Source organism: Schistocerca americana, chromosome 3, assembly GCF_021461395.2.
Source record: "Schistocerca americana isolate TAMUIC-IGC-003095 chromosome 3, iqSchAmer2.1, whole genome shotgun sequence".
In the NCBI taxonomy this organism is placed as follows: domain Eukaryota; kingdom Metazoa; phylum Arthropoda; class Insecta; order Orthoptera; family Acrididae; genus Schistocerca; species Schistocerca americana.
In genome coordinates, this window is record NC_060121.1 from 889,582,611 (window position 1) to 889,608,447 (window position 25,837).

Here is a 25,837-nt window from a genome sequence, read left to right on the forward strand (position 1 = left end):
ACCGATGACTATTTTTGAGAGTCGTCTCAACCTAAACTTGAAAAAGGCACAACATGTTCCATTCTGCGCATCTAGAGCCACTACATCAATGGTAAGTGTAAGACATGGTGAGGGGAGAAAACTTCAAACTTTTCATGTGTCCATGTTGATGACAATTTAGATTGGAAACAGCACATTTTGGAATTCCTGAAACTACTAAGTTCAGCAATATTTGCACTTAGAATCATTGCAAATCTCAGAAAGAGGCAAATCAGTTTAGTTGACATGTGTTGCATGTTTTCATTCAATAATGACATATGGAATAATGTTCTGGGGCAACTCATCTTTAAGAAACAAAGTCTTTACTGCTCAAAAATGTGGTATAAGAATAATATGTACTGCTCACCCACGATTATCTTCTACACATCAGTTTAAGGAGGTGACACCTTGAGTTGCAGACAAGCATAACAAAAAGACTGTTATACATCTGTCTTTCAGGCAATATCTTCTTCAGAAAAGGAAGAAAAGGACACACACACACACAAACAAACAACCAAACGCGCGCACGCGCGACTGCCGTCTCCAGCAGCTCATTCAGGTTTGTGAGGTTCTTGTAATTTCGTATTGTGATGCAGCACCAGCACTGAAGTACACACATTTTTTAATTCTGACAAAATGTATGAGGAAAACATGCTGAACTGTGGTACTGTGCTGCACGTTTTCAGATATACAGCACAGGCTCTTAGATCTTGCAGAATTGTTAAATTTGTAATATAGTGTACAAAGTCTGTTCAAAACAATTCCAAAACATTTGTAACTTTGCGCCAATGGTGTGTTGGAGCAAAATGGGGTTGCATCCCTGCAAACATCTGCGATTACGGTGTAACTGCCAAATATTTCATTGTTGTATGTCTGTTAGTTATGGTTCTGTGCAGTATTGAGTAGAATGTTGAACCTCACAGTCTGCGAATTTTGAGATGGCAGAGTTAGAGAAACAATGCGTCTGCATTAAATTTTGCGTGAAACTCAAGAAATGCTTTACAGAGGAAAACCAAATGGTGCAGGAAGCTTACGGTGATGTCTGCTTAACCTGTACTCGATGTTACAAATGGTTCACATGGTTTAACAATGGCCAGGAGGAAATTAAAGATGACTGACAATGTACGCATTCTTTGACATCTACCAATGATGCTCATGTTAGGAATGTTAACAAAATTGTGCGTGCCAATCGAAGACTGTTTGTCAGAGATTGCAGAAGAATGTAACATTTCAATTGGATCATGTAATGAAATCCTGACACAGTCTCTTGGAATACATGTTACCGCCACATTTGTCCCACAGCTCATGAGTCAAGACCAGTAAGACCTTCGCCCGCAATCTGTGAAATACTTTTGGATCGTGCAAATGAGAATAAGATGTTCCTTTAGACAACCATAACTGGTGATGAGACGTGGGTCTATGGTTATGATGTTGAGGTGCTGAAAGGACAAAGATTTGCAATGATAGACAAGATAAAAGAAAATTCGTAGACAGCACTTTGTGTGATCCAACAAGAGGCATACCAAGACAGACTGCTTTCAGAAGTTGAAACAGCAATGGGAGTGGCGTATCAATTGTGGAGGAGAATATTTTAAAGGAGACTGTGCACAATAAGTATAAGGTACATGCAGAAAAATTTTGTGGACAAAGTTCTGACATTTTTTTGAACAGATATTGTATATGGGTGCAGGGTTGCCTGAGAATTATCCCAGAGGTATCTCTGCATCCATCAAGAAAATATTATTTTCAGCAAAGACTAAAATAACTAGATTTTCAGAACAGGCCAAATATTCCTAGCGACGTGTAACGATGCTGCTTCAAATCATCAACCACCTCGGTTAGATTTTCACAGAAGTCAGTCACAGGCAGCTAAAGTGTGACTATGGTAGTTCTGTTGGCACGCATCCCCTTACAAATGTTTGTGATAGCATCATCTTTCAGATCTGCCTTTTATGTGCAATGAATTATTGTACAGTCCTTCCCTGGAATTGGGCACGTGCCCCCCCCCCCCCCGCACACTCTCTCTCTCTCTCTCTCTCTCTCTCTCTCTCTCTCTCTCTAAAGCCTCACCATCAACAGGTATGCACCACTTCAACCTCTACTCAGAATCTAGAAAAGTTGATATTTTGATGCTGCTTGCAAAATTGAATGTACAATTCTCTCAGATTATCTAAAATTACACTGATGATGTCATTTTCATTTACAGTACTGGAGTAAGGTTATAGTACCACATTTGAGCACCCTAGCTGACTCTTAATTCTTCACAGTGAAATGATATTTAACAGTGAAATGTAACATATACCTTAAGTGAGAGACTGATCACCGATTTCGGCTCTCACCTGTTTACAGTTCTTATCTACAGACAACCACAATTTTTCAAGGCATGCAAATGGTTTTTATTCATCTTCAATTGCTCATAGGTTTAATGTGGATGGTATGTGTAACAGGCATTTTTATTTTATTCTTTGTCAATGAATAAATTGAGTTAGATTATTTTTACTTGCATCTAAAATTGCTACCAGATATGTAAACATTTCAGAAAAAAATTTAGTTTAGAGTCAACTGTCTCACCATAAGCCACATAAATGTAAAAAAGAAAAGTAAATTTCATTCGGAAAAATATTAGGATTATAAAGACACACAACGGAAAACTTTAGACATTAACTGCAGCATGTGGACTGGTCTCCTGTAAATGCTGCTGTTCATGTAAACTGTAAATTTAATATGTTTAGCAGTGAATTTACAAGTCCATTTGAATAGAAATTTCCTAAAAAGTTAGTGAAGGAAACTCTGTTTAAATCAGGTCACAGACCTTGGATTACTAATGAAATCACAATTTCTTGTAGAATGAAAAGGGAGCTTTATGCAGCAGCCAAGATATCAAATGATCCGAATAAGGTTAGGCATTACAAACAGAACAATAACATTCTCAACAAAATCATACAAACACCAAAGAAAATTGATAAATCATGTATTATGGTAAAAACTATCAAGAATTTTGTAAATAAGGAAGCAGAGAAAACTGCAGTTTGCAGTGAAAATATCCAAATAAAAAATCAGGGTCATCTTGTTAGTGATCCAAAAATAGTTACTGACATATTCAACAAACATTTTTCAACAGTAATGGAATAAATAGGATCACAACACTCCATATATCAAGGATTTTTCTGCATGCCAGTGTACTTAACACAGTGAACCAGACCAAAGTAACAACAGTGATTACTGGATCAGTTTACGGGCAATCAACCAATGGTCTAGTTCTTGACATATTAGATTTTGATGATTTTTGGTACATTAATAGCAGCAGTAGTTAGCACACAAAAAATCCCAAATGAAATTTGTTGTGGACCTTTCATTTCTGAGTTGTTAATTTTTAAAACTTCCAAAATTATATCATTTTTTGTTACATTTTGAAGCCTTAACATCACCGTCTCAAAAATTATTTGACTTACACAACTAAAATTTGTACCATTTCTTTCAGTTTCTTATAAGCTTTAAAAGTATGAACTAACACTGAATTTTCCCAAGATGAAATTGGGTTTTAATTTCGAAAATGTTTTGGAAAAAAAAAGTGTGCGTTACTCGTAAATTATTTGTTAATGTGCGTGTCAAATTTCATGATGGTGTTCTAGTGGGAATAAAACATAAATAAAATAAAAATTTATTTTACTCATAAACTCAGCATCTTTGCACAGTCTGTGTGGGGCTTTGTACTTGCTACTAGAATATAATATGCCAAAAACCAAAGAAGGATGTCAAATCATTATTTTTATTTAGTGATAATTTATGAAATTATTAGAGTTATATGCTTTAATTTAAATTCACATTTGGCTATTCCACGTTAACTGTGAAGACATTTCAACATACACCATAACAAAGCGCGCTCAAAAAATATTAAGAATAATTTACTTAATTAAATCTTCATTCTACAGACAAAAAAATAAAATGGCTCTGAGCACTATGGGACTTAACTTCTAAGGCCATCAGTCCCCTAGAACTTAGAACTACTTAAACCTAACTAACCTAAGGACCTCACACACATCCGTGCCCGAGGCAGGATTCGAACCTGCGACCGTAGCGGTCGCGCAGTTCCAGACTGTAGCGCCTAGAACCGCTCGGCCACTCCAGCCGGCTTTCTACAGACACATTAATATTAATCAATACTATTAATTAAACAATGATGTCATAGGCACAAACAACAAGTCTTGTAATCTGTTCAAAATCATGCAGGATCTGAAACCACTTGAATTTTACGAACATCAAAATCCTTAATATCAGAAACATGATACTACTGGATCCCCGTGGCTTTATAAAAACTTTTACCAAGCTTGTTTTTCATACAGCGTTCATCATTTGATCATTTGTTACTTACAAGAGAGTGATAGCAAAATGCTTTACCCCACTCAAATAATTGGAATGAAGTTAATGTTGCACTTCCACGACTAACTAATATTAATGCTAAGAAAACCACTTTGACGATTATTTTATTTACGACATTCCACTTTGTGACTGTGCTTGGTACTTGTCACATTCCCACATGTGCCTTTCAACATTTTATTGGGCGACTAAAAATTTTAAATGGTGACACTAGCACTCTACTGCTACTTCATCCCTGAGCACACTTGCTTAAAATAGTTATACATGCACAAAGCAACCTGGTCCTCAACAATATGTCTCTACTGAAGTGAATTACTGTCAATAGAAGCGACTCTGTGTGTGTGTGTGTGTGTGTGTGTGTGTGTGTGTGTGTGTGTGTGTTTGTTTAAGCACCTCAGTGAGAATATCATCACCAACAATAGTTATTCTGGATTTCAGATGTGGTTATCACAAGATGCAATATTAGTCTTTTCTACTAACATTTTTTAGTCCATTAACAAAAAGATGAAAATGGATGGAATATTTTGTGATCTATCAAAACCATTTGACTGTTCTAGTCACCTACAATACTTTTACACAAACCTACATATCTAGTACAACTGGCGCAGCAGGGAAGTGGCTTGATTCTTATCTTTCAAATAGAAAACGAAAAATTGTACTGGATAGTTCAGAAGGTGTCTCAGCATCATTGGAATGGGGTGCCATCACACTTGGGAGTGCCCGAGGGCTCTATTCTGGTCCCCTTACATTGTATAATTTTTATTAATGTTCGTTCTCTGTACAGACAACTGTAAATTCACAATCTATGCTGATGACACTTCATTAATTATTGATAATTCAATAGATAAATTTGAGGCATCAGCTAATAAGATTCTTAGGGATACTATGAATTAGATCAGCATAAACAGTCTTTCTGTTAATAACAGTAAAACTTAATTTAGTTTCACACAATCTCTGAAGATGATGAAACAGGAGGAAAAGTAGGTGACATACAAATAGCTATGGTGGACAGTTCAAAATACATGGGCTTACATACTGACAGCAGACCATAGGCTGAGTCTGAGCAAAAGACTGAATTCCCCAACTTATGCTTTATGCATTGTCTGCTCTCACAAAAAATATGGGAACCATTAAATCAGCTTATTATGGTTATTTTTTGTCATTATGGCATATGGAATCATGTTCTGGAGAAATCTACCACCCAGTGGCATAGCAAGGTGGGTGGTGGAGGGGCATCGTGTCCCAGGCGCCACTTACAGAACGATACCAAATGGTCTCCAAGACAAACAAGATTTTCCAGAAACTATATTATTATCATTAGAGTAAACTTTATGTATTATACAAGGGGCGTTCAAAAAGAAATGAGCCGAAGACATAATTACAGAAACCAGTATCTGTACATTAGAAGTACTGACGCTGGCTGTTGAGACACTTGTCCCACTGTGACACATGGCAGTGAATGGCTGTCTCATAAAATTCCTGGGGCTGCGATGTTAACCAGGTTCTTTTTGAATGGCCCTTATATTACTATATGGATTTCTGGAGGAGGAGGGGGAGCTAATAAAGGGCTCTGCTGCAGGCACCAATGTGTGTGTCGGGCGGGGGTTGGGGGTGCCAATAAAGTATCGTGCCTGGGGCACCAGTTATGTTCACTATGCCACTGCAGCCACTTGTGAGAAAAGTGCCTTAAGAGTTACAAGCAAACGGCCCACTACAGTCACATGCGGAAATCTTTTCAAGGAATTTTGAATCTTCACATCCACTGCATAATACATATTCTCCCTGATGTGTTTCTTAAGTTAAAACCAGCACATTTTCAAAACTAGCAGTGTGTATCACAGTCCTGACACTAGAAGAAAAGATGATATCTATTATGAGCATGCAGACATGATTATGGTACAGAAGGGCATTTCAGTGGCTGAGTGATTTTTAATGCCCTCCCATCACAAATTGTTTCACAGATGACGAGCTCTTATTTACCAGAATGAATAGTACCCATGTACCTGTAACTCACACACATTACCAGATCTTTATTTGTGATCCTGTCTATATTTATTATCGTAAAAGATATTTATTGTTCTATATTTTCTGTAATTTTTATTTTTCTGTAATGTTTATTTAACTTCAAAATTTACTTTTTTGTAACAGAACCTAAGCTTAAAGTATCTAACATGTAACTGATCAGCACTATTTACATTACATCATAACAAATTTGTAAATCTGACATGTTCCATATTCTGCGATATATTCACAATGTGGATCTCTGGAACATGAAATAAATAAGTTTTTAGGCATTCAAGGTCAAAAGTCAAGGTCAGTGTGACTACTTATGAAAATTCTTAGAAACGTGTCATGCTGTATACCAGTTAAGTTTTATTGCTGTGGAATAGAACCAGGATTATAGTAATTTACGATGAGACAGATACATGTAAATTTTACACAAGTTCCAAACTTCATACTTAGCTAGCCTGCAACTTTCTTCACAGTTGTCATATACCTCTGCAAATTGGCAATTTTCCAGCTCTTATTTTGCTCACTGGATACATCAAATTTTAAAATAAATTTGAGATTTTCAGGTTGAATATCTTACCTTTCTGGTACCAATAAACCTTTGACTTAATTTCCCAACTGTTAAGAGGATACAATAATTAAACTCTTATTACTGTATGTAATAACGATGTATTGGAGCACTAAAAATTGCATCCTCGTACACAAAGCAATGTAATAAGCTGAGTAGCCACATTCTGCCCTGTATAGCTTTTGCCTATCTGATGACATGAATCAGAAGTTTCTATCTGCAGTTACATTACTTATAATTTGGCTCTGACTATCTGTAGGCTATTATATCATGATAAAGCTCCTACTTCTTTTCCAAGACATTTTAATGCTATCAGATATCCAAACAGTTTGCTAATTGGCAATGTTTTTCTATTTACGATTTATTTAAATGGAGAAGGGCCAATTTATTATACCTATCAACAATATGTCTAAATTATACTCTTCTTGACATACAGTGGAGATTCTGAGTCGCAGATAGGCACAACAAAAAGACTGTCACAAATTAGGTTTTCACCAGTATGGCCTTCGTCAAAAACAGAACACTGAAGCTTCAGTTCCCAGAGACTGCAGAGTGTGTGTGTGTGTGTGTGTGTGTGTGTGTGTGTGTGTGTGTGTGTGTGTGTGTGTCGTAGTATTTTTGACGAAGGCCCGACTGGCCGAAAGCTAATTTGTGACAGTCTTTTTGTTGTGCCTATCTGCGACCTTCCTCCTGGATCTTCCATTGTTTGATTATGCTCTTCTTGGTGTTCTCTTCAAGACCGGTATTATACATTTCCATTGCAAGTGCATCCCCAACTCCAAATCTTTTGATTAATAGCTTGGTGTACACCTCAGCATTTACTCAGTTCAGCATTAATATTTGTGCATCATGATCCAATGGCCCACTTAGAAATTTTTCATATAGTATGTTCATCTGCTAGAGGTCAATCAATGAAGGTCATATCTACGACTCTTCTACTGTTCTCCTACACTTCCGTGCAGTTACGCATAAATTAAGTTTGAGTATAGGGTTAAACTGTGCTTTGACTTAGTGTATACTGAACGTTTAGTGAGCAAATAACTCAGTAAAAAAAATAAAGATATATTTCTTGCAGTGTGTAGATAAAGCTTTATCCACCCAACAGAAAGGCTCACTGCATGGAATGGAGTGGTGCAAGTTGAACAAGTTCCACCCTCTTCACACAGTGCATAGAGAACACACAAGCTTTGAGTCTCACACCAAAAAGAAAGACTGGACATGTTTCACTAAATATTGTCACTGTTCTTCTCCAATGATTTTCAAAGAGGGTGGACCAGAAATTACTTTATCATTCAGTTCAAAACAAGTATATGAACAAATCAATACTGTAGTACTACATTCACTATGGAAAGAATACTACAGTGCATTACAGAGTTTCAATATATAACTAAAGTTGGTAGCAGCTGGACACAAAGCGCTGGTGGCTCACACTCTTCTGATTGCAACCAAATCAGAATCACAGATGGCAGCAATAAACAAAATCTAAACAAATAGCACTATTACTGGGTAAAAACAAAGGATATGATGAATTCGATGTTTTAGAGTATGTAGAATTGGCCACAGCACGGAAAGAAGAGTTAAGTTATATGAATAAATTGGCATGCATACAAACTTGCCAATGTATGTAGGCACTGGAGAAATATATTTCATGTCTGAGTATGTGATCATTGTGGATATTCATAAACAGCCCTCAAAAATCGCTTATTGTATTTTCTTATTCAAACTGTTGTTTTGGCTTCTGTCAACTTTAGATGAAAACTTCTAACATTTCATACAACATTCAGTGGAAATACCAATCCCACATAGCTATAGGTATTACTGATGGTGCCTCTGAACGTCTATTTACAAGTTCTAAGGTCTGATCTGGTGACAGCAGTATCTGAAAGACTTTATTCACAAAACAAATTCATTATGTTTAATCAATTTGATATTTAACTCAAATTAACCTACAGCTTTCAAAATTTTATTACATTAACCAAATCAAAGCTTTTGTGACAGACTGAACTGTAGCATAGCACGAGGTCCAGGATATGTTCAAAGACGGCAATCTCGTAGTCAGTTACGAATCCAACAAATGCAAATGCCAAATAAAGTTTGTGGTAACAAATGGACCGATAGCGAAGCCTGAAGTTCACGTCTGCGCCATATTGAATAATGCAAGGGGTTCCAAGACGTAACTTTTACCCCATATTGCACTTAACTATTTGAATATCACTGTATAAAAGAGCTATAAACTAAATTTTGTCATCCAAAAACCAACATTACAGTGCAGTAGAACTATAGTAAAAATCATTTTCAGATGTAGACTGTGCATTTAGGCGACAGATCGAATCCAAATGCTCAGCACATTTAGGACTATTTGTTACTATTGTACATAAAGAGACTATAACAATAATAGTCATAGCAATGCTTTGCCACAAAATAGTTGTGTCTCGGGCTCAAGTAACAAATACCACCCGATTGTATCATGGGTGTTGCGCTGTCTCCCAAACAAAAATAAACAAACCAGCAAGCTATGTACTGTATGATACCGATGTGGTTTTCTCACCTAATTTCCGATTTGTCGAACAATTGAAGTTTCTCCATTTGTTCAAGTTCTTTAATCATTTCCTCCGCACGAAATTCCACATATTCAGCCATTGTAAATGATTAATTTTGTATCTTTTGCCTCAAAATATAAAGAGCGCTGAATTGCGTCTACTACAACAACAGCTCAGCTAGATACGTCCTTCAACATATACCCAATTCACTGGACCGACACTGTCACAATGCCGATCAATCAAGCACCAGAGATGACACCGACATCGACACAGTAGCCACAGCCACCGTTTTCGAGATCCCGTATCAGGAAGGCAGTGGCGCAGCAGTTCAGTAAACAGCCGCGTCTCCCTCGGCAACGAATATTTGCGCCATATCCCTCAGATCAATGACATAGCGTCGATTTCGGCGATCTGGTAGGAATGCTTAATCTCGCTGAACCCCCCCCCCCCCCCCCCACTGTTTTCGTAATTAAGAAAAAATAGTGAAGACCTCTAACAAACTGTTGAGCACTATTACAGAAGGGGTCGCACGAGTGGCTGATTGCATTTTCCCAGTATCTACAATAAGCCGATGTCTGCCACCTGCTTTACCCATGACAGCCTATGTGACCATTCAAGTAAATACCACAACGAAATGTTACACGCAAGTATTTGTAGGAATTGGCTGATTCCAACAGTGACTCATTGACATAATCATAGAGTACTACGTTTTTTCGCTTCGTGAAGGGCACAATTTTACATTTGTGAACATTTAAAGCAAGTTGCCAATCTCCGCATCACTTTGAAATCTTATCAAGCCCTGACTGAATACTTACGCAGCATCTCTCTGATAGTACTTCACTATAGGTAACTGCGCCGTCTGCATAAATTCTGAGGTTACAATTATTATTGACCGAAACGTCATTAATATACGAAGTTTCTTCATCTGACCATGACTCTCCAGCCGAGGTAACATGTTGCATCCTCCCTATCAAAAAATCTCAAATTTCGCTTGACAGCACATGTCATGCTACTTTTCACAATATGAATAGATGTAGTACTGACTCAAATGATTTTCGTAAATCAAAAAAAATCGCATCTTCCTAACAAAACTTTCAGTGTATCATGTAAGAAAAGTGCGAATTGGGTTTCACATGATCGATGTTTTCAGAAGTCATGCTGGTTAGCCTTGAAGAGGTCATTCTGTTCAAGATAGCTCATTAAATTTGGGCTCAAAATATACTCTAAGATTCTACAGCAAATCGATGTCAAGGACATTGGGCCGTAGTTTTGTGGATCACTTCTATTACCCTTCTCGTAAATGCTTGTGACCAGTGCTTTCTTCCAGCTATGGGGCAGCATTTTTTTCCCCCCAGGAATCTACGTTAGTATGTAATCGGTCTATATTGGGATAATTTGTGCTTGTAGTGCTACATTATCAAAAAAGAAACTGAAAGAATCAAAGAATTAACGAGAGGACGTGATAAGAATTACTCATGTGGGTCGTCTAAATCAGTGACTGTCAAAGCTTTTTGCTCGAGAGCCAGTATTAACATTGAGGGACGACACCTCGGGACGCATATGTACCAATCTTATTATTAATTGGTAAGCTATACAAATTGGGCCCCCACATGAACCATGGACCTCGCTGTTGGTGGGGAGGTTAGCGTACCTCAGCGATACAGATAGCCGTACCGTAAGTGCAACCACAACGGAGGGGTATCTGTTGAGAGGCCAGACAAACGTGTGGTTCCTGAAGAGGGGCAGCAGCCTTTTCAGTAGTTGCAGGGGCAACAGTCTGGATGACTGACTGATGTGGCCTTGTAACACAAACCAAAACGGCCTTGTTGTGCTGGTACTGCGAACAGTTGAAAGCAAGGGGAAACTACAGCCGTAATTTTTCCCGAGGGCATGCAGCTTTACTGTATGGTTAAATGATGATGGCGTCCTCTTGGGTAAAATATTCCAGAGGTAAAATAGTCCCCCATTCGGATCTCCGGGTGGGGACTACTCAGGAGGACGTCGTTATCAGGAGAAAGAAAACTGGCGTTCTACAGATTGGAGTATGGAATGTCAGATCCCTTAATTGGGCAGGTAGGTTAGAAAATTTAAAAAGGGAATTGTATAGGTTAAAGTTAGATATAATGGGAATTAGTGAAGTTCGGTGGCAGGAGGAACAAGACTTTTGGTCAGGCGAATACAGGGTTATAAATACAAAATCAAATAGGGGTAATGCAGGCGTAGGTATAATAATGAAATAGGAGTGCGGCTAAGCTACTACAAACAGCATAGTGAACGCTTATTGTGGCCAAGATAGACACGAAGCCCACGCCTACTACAGTAGTACAAGTTTATATGCCAACTAGCCCTGCAGATGACAAGAAATTGAAGAAATGTATGATGAAATAAAAGAAATTATCGAGATAGTGAAGCAAGACGAAAATTTAATAGTCATGGGTGACTGGTATTCGGTAGTAGGAAAAGGGAGAGAAGGCAACGTAGTAGGTGAATATGGGTTGGGGGAAGAAATGAAAGAGGAAGCTGCCTGGTAGAATTTTGCACAGAGCACAACTTAATAATAGCTAACACTTGGTTCAAGAATCCTAAAAGCAGGTTATATACATGGAAGAAGCCTGGGGATACTGACAGGTTTCAGATAGATTATATAATGGTAAGACAGAGATTTAGGAACCAGTTTTTAAATTGTAAGACATTTCCAGGGGCAGATGTGGACTGTGACCACAATCTATTGGTTATGAACTGTAGATTAAAACTGAAGAAACTGCAAAAAGGTGGGTATTTAAGGAGATGGGACTTGGATAAACTGACTAAACCAAAGGTTTCAGGGAGAGCATAAGGGAACAATTGACAAGAATGGGGGAAAGAAATACAGTAGCAGAAGAATGGGTAGCTTTGAGGGATGAAGTAGGGAAGGCAGCAGAGGATCAAGTAGGTAAAAAGACGAGGGTTACTAGAAATCCTTGGGTAACAGAACAAATATTGAACTTAACTGATGAAAGGAGAAAATATAAAAAAGCAGTAAATGAAGCAGGCAAAAAGGAATACAAACATCTCAAAAATGAGATCGACAGGAGGTGCAAAATGGCTAAGCAGGGATGGCTAGAGGACAAATGTAAAGATGTAGAGCCTTGTCTCACGAGGGGTAAGATAGATACTGCATACAGGAAAATTAAAGAGACCTATGGAGAAAAGAGAACCACTTGTATGAATATCAAGAGCTCAGATGGAAACCCAGTTGTAAGCAAAGAAGGGAAAGCAGAAATGTGGAAGGAGTATATAGAGGGTCTGTACAAGGGCGATGTACTTGAGGACAATATTATGGAAATGGAAGAGGATGTAGATGAAGGTGAAATGGGAGATATGATACTGCGTGAAGAGTTTGACAGAGCACTGAAAGACCTGAGTCGAAACAAGGCCCCAGGAGTGGACAAAATTCCATTAGAACTACTGACTGCCTTGGGAGAACCAGTTCTGACAAAACTCTACCATTTGGTGAGCAAGTTGTATGAGACAGGCGAAATACCCTCAGACTTCAAGAAGAATATAATAATTCCAATCCCAAAGCAATCAGGTGTTGACAGATGCGAAAATTACCGAACTATCAGTTTAATACGTCACTACTGCAAAATACTAACGCGAATTCTTTACAGACGAATGGAAAAACTGGTATAAGCCGACCTCGGGGAAGATCAGTTTGGATTTATATTTGAACATGTGAGGCAATACTGACCCTACGACTCATCTTAGAAGAAAGATTAAGGAAAGGCAAAACTACGTTTCTAGCATTTGTAGACTTAGAGAAAGCTTTTGACAACATTGAATGGCATACTCTCTTTCAAATTCTAAAGGTGGCAGGGGTAAAATACAGGGAGCGAAAGGCTATTTACAATTTGTACAGAAACCAGATGGCAGTTATAAGAGTCGAGGGACACGAAAGGGAAGCAGTGGTTGGGAAGGGAGTGAGACAGGGCTGTAGCCTCTCCCTGATGTTATTCAATCTGTATATTGAGCAAGCAATAAAGGAAACAAAAGAAAAACTCGGAGTAGGTATTAAAATCCATGGAGAAGAAATAAAAACTTTGAGGTTCGCCGATGACATTGTAATTCTGTCAGAGACAGCAAAGGACTTGGAAGAGCAGTTGAACGTAATGGATAGTGTCTAGAAAGGAGGATATAAGATGAACATCAACAAAAGCAAGACGAGGATAATGGAATGTAGTCGAATTAAATCGGGTGATGCTGAGGGAATTAGATTAGGAAATGAGACACTTAAAATAGTGAAGGAGTTTTGCTATTTGGGGAGTAAAATAACTAATGATGGTCGAAGTAGAGAGGGTATAAAATGTACACTGGCAATGGCAAGGAAAGCGTTTCTGAAGAAGAGAAATTTGTCAACATCGAGTATAGATTTAAGTGTCAGGAAGTCGTTTCTGAAAGTATTTGTATGGAATGTAGCCATGTATGGAAGTGAAACATGGACGATAAATAGTTTGGATAAGAAGGGAATAGAAGCTTTTGAAATGTGGTGCTACAGACGAATGCTGAAGATTAGATGGGTAGATCACATAACTAATGAGGAGGTATTAAATAGGATTGGGGAGAAGAGAAATTTGTGGCACAACTTGACTAAAAGCTGGAAATGCAGTGATTGTTTTCGTACTGACGGTTACGATATGGTCGAAATCAAAACAGACCCGTTAAAAACGTGTGCGCGCGAAAAGTTACAGAATGAACTCAGAATTGTAAGAAAGGAACTTAAGTATTCGAAAACAATTATATGTTTGCTAACAAACGAACTACAGAAGCGAGAATCAGGCAGGATAGAAATGTGCAAAAACTACAGATCTGGTGCACCCAATATAAATCACGATTCACAACACAGTGTGCATACCACAACACAGAACACAGTTCAAAAAGGAAATCAATCTATGGGTGCAGCAATGAAAATGCAAACCTTTGCTCCTGAGAGTCAGTCAGTGAATAGGAGACACAAAATAATCGTTGCCTCAGATAGCCATGGCAGAGACTGTGCAAGAAACATTTTAAACTTAGCTTCAAATAAATATGATGTTGAAGGGAAGGTGATACCAGGTGCCCCCACTAGTGCAATACTAAAAAAATGCAGTGACCTCCATAAGTTGACAAGTGAAGATTTTGCAGATGTAGCAAAGAATGAAACCAAGTTGGCAATTCGTTCACTACATAAAGCCTTGTCAGCATTACAGAATACAAATACAAAGGTGATTGTAGTTAGTGTACCATATAGACATGACGTGCCTGAATGGTCTTGTATGAACCAAGAAATTCAATCTGCAAACAGAAAACTAAAAAAAATAGTGAACGGCTTCCATAACACATGTTTTATTGATACTCCTAGTAACAAGGAGCTCTATACAGCACATGGACAACACCTTAATGCAACTGGTAAAGAACTAATTGCCACAAGGATTTATGAATCAGTGGAAACAAACAGGAAAGTGTACAAAACAGCAATAGAACTTAAATGGAAGGATACTGAAGTCTCAGATAAAGAATCAGTGAGAATTGTTACTGACACAACTCCAGCACAAATAACAACAGAATCCTTAAAAGTGAACTCTGTTTGTGTGGAGAGGTCAATTACTCAAGCAATAAACTTACCCAAGAGGACAGTGCAAAAGTTTGAAGAAGCAGCAAATGAGGTGGCAGGAAAGAAGACACCATATACGAAGAGAGACCAACTTGCAAAAAGAAGAACAGCAAATCAAGCTCAAGGGATGACAATACCAACATGTGGAGTACGGCAGTGAACCCGAAAAAAGAAACCACAACCGAGGAACCAGGATTTTTGGTGGGATCAGAAGGGGTTTCACAGACGAAAGCAGTTAACAAAGTGAGTCTTCAAGTGGATGAACAGGTATGTGACTATCATAACACAAATGATCACAGTGCATCGAGATTAAAGACATTAACGGAACCTACAACTTCGAATATAAAGTCAAATTGCTCTCAGAGGAATACAGACAGAGACAAACTACTTACTTTTCTACAAGTTAACATAAGTTGCATTAGAAATAAAATTTTAGAATTAGAACATTTATGTAACACTGAGCATGTAGATGTTATATGTGCATCTGAACACTGGTTAACACAAGAACAAGTAAATATGTTCATTCCCAAAGGGTATGTTGTGGGAGACATGATATGTAGAAAACAGAGAAAGAATGGTGGGGTGGGAATTTTTGTCAAAGAAGGAATAATGTTTTCCAGAATTGATGTATCTACATACTCCTCAGAGCTAGATGAGGAGTTTAGTTGTGTAAAACTAATGAGTGAAAATATAGTGGCAGTTAGTCTATATAGGTCGCCAGAAGGTGATGTAAATTTGTTTATTGAAAAATGTGAATTAATAATTAAAAAAATATTGAAGAGTAAAACGAGTATTGCTATATGTGGTGATTTCAACATAGAAATGGTAAACACACAGAGACCAGTTGCTAGGACATTTTTGAATATGCTAAGATCATTAGACTTCTATTGTACAAATAACTGTGCCACATGCAAGAATGCCTGTATAGACAATATTATTGTGAATTTCCGTAGGGAGGATTTTGCCGTTAGACTTGCAGGAAGTGGACTTGCAGATCATGAGCCACTACTCCGTACGCTTTGTAAGAGGCAGCCAGTTAAAACTGAAGAATCTAAAGTAGTAGTGGTACGAAGACAGAAGGAAGAGTACATAAATATGTTTGTTGATAGATTAGGAAGTGCAGATTGGGACTTTATATATAATTGTCAATCTGGAAAAAGGGAAGCTGAAATTAGCTTTGGTAACTCCTTTAAAAAGTACACAGATTTATGGTATTCTTGCTCACCAGTAAAAAAATTAGATATCCAAATGAAATGAAAAAGAAAAGTCAGAACTGGTTCACACAAGGGCTAGTAGAAATTAGAGGAAACTTGCACATGCTGTACCAGATGCATAAACAAGTCTCTGACCAAGGGGCAGAACAGAGTGTGAACATTCATAGGTCATATCTGAAATGCAAAAAATACTATAAAGCCAAACTTCTTCTGGTAAAAAAGCAAGCAGTGGAGAACTATATAGAAAGAGCTCCCAATAAATGCAAGGCAGCCTGGCAAATAATAAAACAAGAGAATACACCGAAATGCACAGAAACAGCTCTGCTTGATCCTGAAGAATTAAATGAGTCCTTTTTAAACTCAGTTAAAGAAATAAGTAACAGCATCAAAGCAACAAATTCATCTGCAATGAACCTTGTTGGAACACCACTGCCTGTTAACCTGGCATTTCAATGGAGGGCTGTCACACCTGCTGATGTTATAAAAGCTGTATCCAAATTTTCAGGTTCTAAAAATATGGACTGTTATTGGTTATCAAATAACATAATTAAAAAGACAATACACTCAATCACCAAACCATTAGCTTATACTTTTAATAAATCTGTAGAATTTGGAGTTTTTCCGGATGCACTCAAGGTATCAAAAGTTGTCCCAGTTTTTAAAAAAGGAGACAAACATCTCCCCCAAAGCTACAGACCAGTCTCCATTGTTCCAATATTCTCAAAGGTATTTGAGGCGCTGATACACACACAAATAAGCAACTTCTTTGAAAAACACAATATCCTATGTAACAATCAGTTTGGCTTTCGAAAGGGGAAGAACACAACAGGGGCCATCTTGGAAATCATTGACCAAACCTTAACAGCTTTTGAAAATAATAACATGGTATCACTGGTATTATGTGACCTAAGCAAAGCTTTCGATTGCATTCCTGTTGACATACTACTGGGGAAACTAGAGTTTTATGGGGTGAGAGGGAGCACATTATCTGTGATAAATTCTTATTTAAGTAACCGAAAACAATTTGTTTCAGTCAGAAATTTAAATTCTTCCATCATGGAAATCAGCACAGGTATACCACAAGGGTCTATTCTTGGACCCTTCTTCTTCATTGTCGCTATTAATGACTTACCTAAAAATATAGGTCACCCTGTTGTGTGTTATGCTGATGATACAACACTACTTACCACACATGAGAACATTTCAGATCTGAATAACCTAACAAAAGAAACACTAGATAAGGCCCTGGACTTATGGCACAACTTGACTAGAAGAAGGGATCGGTTGGTAGGACATGTTCTGAGGTATCGAGGGATCACCAATTTAGTATTGGAGGGCAGCGCGGAGGGTAAAAATTGTAGAGGGAGACCAAGAGATGAATACACTAAGCAGATTCAGAAGGATGTAGGTTGCAGTAGTTACTGGGAGATGAAGAAGCTTGCACAGGATAGAGTAGCATGGAGAGCTACATCAAACCTGTCTCAGGACTGAAGACCACAACAACAACAACAGACAAATCAGGAAGTTGCAAGCGTCCAGTAGACTAGTTGTGGTAAGGGCGCGATAAGTTGGCAGCTGTCCCCCACGTAGTCTTCGTTAAAAATCGGTACCATTCAGACCACTTTGTGTCAGCTGTTCTCCATTTCAGACTGTTGCTCCCTCAGCGACCCAACGTCGTAGCACAGCCTTGCCCAACTAAGTCTTGTGTTGTCTGTGTGAACGGATGGTTAATTGGTTAATAGAGGTAACTGTACTTATGTTTCAAAGCATTATTCAATATGAGACACTATGACATATGATTTGAATGTCAGTTTTCTTCTACTCATTGCACTGTATTATAAGATCTGTGATGTAATGTTCCTTACTGCAGGTAAGAACCATATTTGAAGATGACCGTCTCTGTAACATGCATTCAAAAATCCATGTTACTTCCGTGTCAAAGTTCATACTGTAGCAGTTGATCGCTACGAGACGCTCGCACACGTGCGTTATTGGTACTGGAAGACAAAACAATAAAAGTTTCCCGCTGTAACGCAGCAGTGGTCGCGCTGCTTGACCCCTATACCCGTGAGGTAACTTTACTTATCTCATGGACGAATTCATCCATATCGATTAAAATAAAGCACATATTAAAATCGTAACTGGCTGTGTTAGTATTTTTTTTTTTTTTTTTGTTACTAAGCAGGAAAACTACTGCTCTTAACATTAGTTGACGTTTCGGATACGGCTGTTAGTTGTCAGATGCATATTGTTATAAAATACCGCTGAGAATCACGGGCCACACGACTACTTGATTCTGGCCGCATGCGATCCACGGGCAGCAGTTTGACGACCACTGGTCGAAATCGTCCTACGACGAATCGAGTGTAATATTAGGCTCGGATTCCAGCCACTTCAAGAGACATGCAGTTCAAGGTATAATGTGAATGATATGTAAACCTATATATCATTATAAATTTGTTAATGCAGATCCGAAACGTAAAGTACGAGTCCGCAAAAAATGTAGCGTAGATGATGTAGATAAAAAAGTCAGTGAGGAATGTTGCACAAGAAAAATTATTGCAGTGTTACTACAAGAGGTTCGGTGTTTAAAATACGAGTGCAACAAATTCACACAGGATAATGCAAAGATCTCAAATGAATCACACAGTAAACTGCACCCGGATACTAGAAATTTTAGTAGCAAAAATTCAACCTATAGAATTTGCAAAAAGTACCGGAGAGTAGGCAGAAATGGTAACATATGTTTTGTATGCGTAACTAAGTTCCATATTCGGTGTCGCAAAGTTAATCCGTCGCCGAAAACATGTGAAAACACAATAACAAAGTGGACGTTTGATAACTACAGAGACGAACTAAATACAACTGTCCCACTAAAAAACAGATACTAAGTGCTAAGCAGAATAAGTGATGGATGCGCTTCGGGAAATGTAATTGAAAGTACACAGATATATGATTTAACTGTTGCTGTTCCCCAGAACATTCGGAAGCCACGTTGAGATACTCTCATGTCACAGCAGAAAATTCATAATCGCTTAGGGAAGCTCCACATCTTGTGAGACCCACAAACGCGAAATTGTATCATGTCTTAGTAAAGGATCAATTGTGGAATCCATTAGTTTCGTGAAGCCTGGGGTATCCCTCTCTGAGATAATCAAAAACGTCCACACTGAAGAAATTATCAAATTGTCTGTTTGGCGTCTGAAACGATGTATACAAGAACGAAACCTCAATTTCTTGCTCAGGATTAGAGAAGCACTTGGTTCACATGCCACTCACAAATGCTCTCTTTGCAAACATCTCACACCGCTACAATTTGCCGCGCTGGTCATGTGTAAACAAGGAGATTATTACTGTTAACGAGCGTTTTTCGGGATTGTTTGTGTTGTTGACATTAACAGCGTAGAGCGCAGATTTCACACTTCGCATGGACTTCACTTAAATGGCTTAGGGAACAAAATTGTGATGCAGAAAATACTAGAAGAAACTAAGAGGCAAAAAGAAGCATCTGCAGCATCAACAACAGTATTAGTACCAGTAACGTCACAAATACCAGTAGCAGCTGATACAACACAAGTAGTAGTAGCAGCAGCAGCAAAATCACCACCACCTCTTCTAACAACAACAGAAGCAGCAGCGATAACAACAAAACCAACATCGGTAGCAGCATCAGACTCAATACAAATAGTAGACTCGTCGCAGTAACAGCAACAAAACTAAGTACAGTGGCAAAACCAACTTCAGCAAAAGCAGCAGATCTGACATCAACAGTACCAACAACATCAGAAAAAGAAACGAAGACAGCAACCGTACAAATAATCATGTATGCATCAGCACGAACAGCAATAGCGACAGTTGCAAAAGCAAGGTACATCTACTTCACTTAATTATGTTCAATTGTGTCTTCAAAGCAAGAAAAGGAAAGATCAGCCTGAAAACTTGCAGATAAATGAGAACTATCAGGAAAAAAGCAGCACATTCCCAGGTAATGATAGAAACAATAATACTGGCAAATGTTCATGATAAAACGTGACATGCCTTTATTTGTATATATTTCACGAAGGGCACTGTGTCTGTACTGAAGAAACTGCCCCACTGCTAAATAAATGTGTTGGTTGTGTGATGTATGTTCTAATTTGTGTGAAAAGTTACAATTCCCTGCCAGAAAAGTAAAATTCTTCCTTTGTTCATGAAAACAAATGAAACAACGAGAAAAAATACCAAAAGAAATGTCCCTGTACCAGAATATATTTCGTCTGCATTATTGCTTTTACTTGAAGACGTTCTTGTTTGGAAAATAAATCTCCTGAAATAGATAATCTGCAAATTTTCTTTTATACTTTATAGGCGTCTGAAAGTTACAAGCCACCTACTACTTTTTTTAGGTTAATTTTCCTGACAATGAGTGGTAATTTGTTTTTCCTACATAATCAACGTGTTTTGAATATTCACTCGTATTTCCGTGTTTCATGCTTACTTTGTAAATTATTGACAATGACAAGTCCCAGAAGCACTCAGAAATGTGAAAGTGAATAATAAAATTTTTGCCACTGGCAGGTAGCGAAACAGAATTATCACCTTTGCAAAGCCATCTCTTCATAAACTACTCAGATCGTTACTCATGACGCCACATTGTTGCCATACAACTTGGGACATTGTCCTGTGCGATACACCTCCATAAACCTTTATACACCGATAGTTCATTTTCAGACATTTAATACTAATAAACTAATCAATATTTTCGAGAGATCCTCTACGTATCGAAACAGTATTTATTTACAGGACGTAAGTCATAATGTGGTTATAATAAAAACACACCAATTACGAGCTTGAAATCCAAACCAGATGCTTCAGCCAAACTATATCTTTGAAAGAGGCGCAAACCACAGTACCTCCTGAGAAGAATATACAATTAAAGGCACGTTAATGTATCAAAACATGCAGTGTCTCAAGAACAAAGTTTTAGCTGTAGAATTAGCTGTAAATAATTTCGGTGACGTCTCACGTATTTGTTTATCTGTACGATGGTGGAAGGGTAATGAATTAAGCCTTATAGAAACAAGCAAATTTAAATTAGCATCGCATTATTGCGGATGTGCATATAAAAATGAAGGAGTATGCATTTATACAAGAGTGGGCTTACAGTTTAAAGCAAAAACAGAAGTGGAAAATATTTTGAACAGATATAATAACTGTGGACAACAGTAAAAAATTATTTGTCATATCAATATATAGATCACCAATGGGTGATAAAGCATAATTTTTAAGAAGCTGGAGGCAGTGTTAAGAACTGTATGAAGAAATTATTTTTATATGGTGATTTTAACGTTAAAATGTCAATTGAAAGTGAAGAAAGAGACAGCCTCTGAGTATCCTAAACAAGTTTCGCATGAAACCACTCTCTATGGACCTCAGTAGAATAAAAGAGATGCCATCAGCCATATTAAATAAACATCTTTACAAATATGAAAAATGGCGTCACTGAGGCACTACAAAGTAAACTTAGGTCTTTCAGATCACAACATACTCATTATATGTAAGAATTTTATACTCATGGTAATAAAATTTAGGTGGGAATGAAGTAAATACTTTCATTCAGCTGCAAAAGAAACTGGGGAAAATGTATTAAAAAAAAAAAACACCTGATGACCTGTGCAACACACTTCCTAATGCATTCATGTCCCTATTTGAGACACGTTTCCCCAGAAAACTTACAAAAATCAATGTCTTGCCAAGGAACAACAACCAGTGGATCTCATCTGCTCTCAGAGTATCTAGTCAAACACTAAAACATCTCAGTCAAATAAAAACTGACAACAAAAATAAACACTTCACAGACCATGTTAAGACACATGAGAACATTTATAGGAAGGTGATTAAAAAAGCTTATACAATGCACAATTGCAAAGTAATTCTGTGGACAGCAAACACATCAAAAGAAATATGGAATGTAATAAAAAAAAGAAATATACAAAAATGTTAAAAGTCAAGATGACAGTGTTTTGAAAGATGATCACTAAGTGTTACCCAGAAATCTTACTCTAGAAAATTACATACATTAATACTTCATAAATGCTCTGGTCAACCTGAGTAAAAATTGCCTTAGGAATAGTGGAACATCAGTCCCAAGAGAACAAAGTGTCAATTCAATATTGATTTGCTTCATAAATAAACCAGAAGTTCTAAGAATAATAAAAACAATGAGGACTGAATTATTGCAAACGTATCTCACTTTCAGAGTGTACAAATTGGGGTACCACACGGGAGTGTCCAGGATCTCTCTTTTTTCTAATTTATTTAAACTACATCAAAATTCCAGTAATGGTACTCACATAACACAGTTTGCTGATAGTAAAAATGTTACTGTACTGATTTAAAGCAGGTATTGCCAACATGTACAATTGGAGTTTTGGAATATCTACAAAACTGGTTTGAAATGAATGAGTTAACCTTAAATATTTCAAAAACTAATTACATACATTACAGGAAAATAAAGTCAAAAAATGACCTGGAGCAGAGGATACAAAATAAAGAAGATAAGATAGTAACTATCACAAAATTTTTATGTGTGTATGTACAGGGTGGTCCATTGACAGTGACCGGGCCAAATATCTCACGAAATAAGCATCAAACGAAAAAACAACAAAGATCAGAACTCGTGTAGCTTGAAGGGGGAAACCAGATGACGCTATGCTTGGCCCGCTAGATGCCACTGCCATAGGTCAAATGGATGTCAACTGCGTTTTTTTTTAATACGAACCCCCATTTTTTATTACATATTCGTGTAGTACGTAAAGAAATATGAATGTTTTAGTTGGACCACTTGTTTAGCTTTGCAGTAGATGGCTTTGTAATAGTCACAAACGTATAAGTACGTGGTATCACGTAACATTCCGCTAGTGCGGACGGTATTTGCTTCGTGATACATTACCCGTGTTAAAATGGACCGTTTACCAATTGCGGAAAAGGTCGATATTGTGTTGATGTATGGCTATTGTGATCAAAGTACCCAACGGGCGTGTGCTATGTATGCAGCTCGGTATCCTGGACAACGCCATCCAAGTGTCCGGACCGCTCGCCGGATAGTTACGTTATTTAAGGAAACAGGAAGTGTTCAGCTACATGTGAAACGTCAACTACGACCTACAACAAATGATGGTTCCCAAGTAGGTGTTTTTGCAGCTGTCGCGGCTAATCTGCACATCAGTAGCAGACAAATTGCACGAGAATCGGGAATCTCAAAAACGTCGGTGTTGAGAATGCTACATCAACATCGATTGCACCCGAACCATATATCTATGCACCAGGAATTGCAGGGTGACGGCTCTGAACGTCGTGTACAGTTCTGCCACTGGGCACAAGAGAAATTACGGGACGATGACAGATTTTTTGAATGAGTTCTATTAAGCGACGGAGCGTCATTCACCAACAGCGGTAACGTAAACCGGCATAATATGCACTACCGCGCAACGGAAAATCGACGATGGCTGCGGCAAGTGGAACATCAGCGACCTTGGCGGGTTAATGTATGGTGCGGCATTATGGGAGGAAGGATAATTGGCCTCCATTTTATCGATGACAATTTAAATGGAGCAATGTATGCTGATTTCCTACGTAATGTTCTAGCGATGTTACTACAAGATGTTTCACTGCATGACAGAATGGCGATGTACTTCCAACATAATGGATGTCCAGCACATAGCTCGCGTGCAGTTGAAGCGGTATTGAATAGCATATTTCATGACAGGTGGATCGGTCGTCGAAGCACCGTACCATGGCCCGCATGTTCACCGGATCTTACGTCCCCGGATTTCTTTCTGTGGGGGAAAGTTGAAGGATATTTGCTATCGTGATCCACCGATAACGCCTGACAACATGCGTCAGCGCATTTTCAATGCAAGTGCGAACATGACGGAAGGCGAACTATTCACTGTTGAGAGGAATGTCGTTACACATGTTGCCAAATGCATTGAGGCTGACGGACATCGTTTTGAGCATTTTTTGCATTAATGTGGTATTTACAGGTAATCACGCTGTAACAGCATGCGTTCTCAGAAATGATAAGTTCACAAAGGTACATGTATCACATTGGAACAGCCGAAATAAAATGTTCAAACGTACCTACATTCTATATTTTAATTAAAAAACCTATGTTAGTTACCAAACGTTCATCTAAAATTGTGAGCCATATGTTTGTGACTATTGCAGCGCCATCTATCACAAAGCGAAGAAAGTGGTCCAACTAAATCATTCATATTTCTTTGCGTACTACACTAATATGTAATAAAAAAGTGGGGGTTCCTATTTAAAAAAACGCAGTTGATATCCACAATTTTGGTAAACATTTTTGGAATACAGTGATCAATTAATTGTTATATTTAGATTAAAGTTCAGTCTTGATCATGTTATGTCTGTTTTAATGAGTAACCGGTTTCGGTTTTTTTTTTTTTATAAAATCATCATCAGACCTGTGAATAAATTTTAAGAAATACTAGATACCAATCTTTAAATGAATGAAAAAGTCTAATGATGACAAAATTTTTTTATTGATTTTAGCATATTTTGGTATGATATGTTCCATGAGGCAAGTTTTATTAAATTTAATTTTCATACCAAGTTTCATAATTTTGGTTCTAATATTTCTAAACCTTTTGTAATTTCCAATTGCCTGAATAGACAAACTTTCCACAATTTTGGTAAACATTTTTGGAATACAGTGATCAATTAATTGTTATATTTAGATTAAAGTTCAGTCTTGATCACGTTATGTCTGTTTTAATGAGTAACCGGTTTCGGTTTTTTTTTTATAAAACCATCATCAGACCTGTGAATAAATTTTAAGAAATACTAGATACCAATCTTTAAATGAATGAAAAAGTCTAATGATGACAAAATTTTTTATTGATTTTAGCATATTTTGGTATGATATGTTCCATGAGGCAAGTTTTATTAAATTTAATTTTCATACCAAGATTCATAATTTTGGTTCTAATATTTCTAAACCTTTTGTAATTTCCAATTGCCTGAATAGACAAAAAACCGAAACCGGTTACTCATTAAAACAGACATAACGTGATCAAGACTGAACTTTAATCTAAATATAACAATTAATTGATCACTGTATTCCAAAAATGTTTACCAAAATTGTGCAAAGTTTGTCTAGTCAGGCAATTGGAAATTACAAAAGGTTTAGAAATATTAGAACCAAAATTATGAAACTTGGTATGAAAATTAAATTTAATAAAACTTGCCTCATGGAACATATCATACCAAAATATGCTAAAATCAATATAAAAATTTTTTGTCATCATTAGACTTTTTCATTCATTTAAAGATTGGTATCTAGTATTTCTTAAAATTTATTCACAGGTCTGATGATGGTTTTATAAAAAAAAACCGAAACTGGTTACTCATTAAAACAGACATAACATGATTAAGACTGAACTTTAATCTAAATATAGCAGTTGATATCCATTTGATC

General features: G+C 37.4%; 1 protein-coding gene across 1 annotated transcript in view; it reads right to left on the bottom strand.

Annotated features, from left to right (window-relative positions):
• LOC124605136 (U3 small nucleolar RNA-associated protein 6 homolog) overlaps positions 1-9,759 on the bottom strand; it is a 116,970-nt gene extending 107,211 nt beyond the window's left edge. Inside the window, exon 1 of the mRNA XM_047136619.1 lies at positions 9,522-9,759. Coding sequence (XP_046992575.1) covers positions 9,522-9,613 — 92 coding nt within the window. The 5' untranslated portion in view covers positions 9,614-9,759. The remainder of the gene's footprint in view (positions 1-9,521) is intronic.
• Between the last annotated feature and the right edge of the window lie 16,078 nt (positions 9,760-25,837).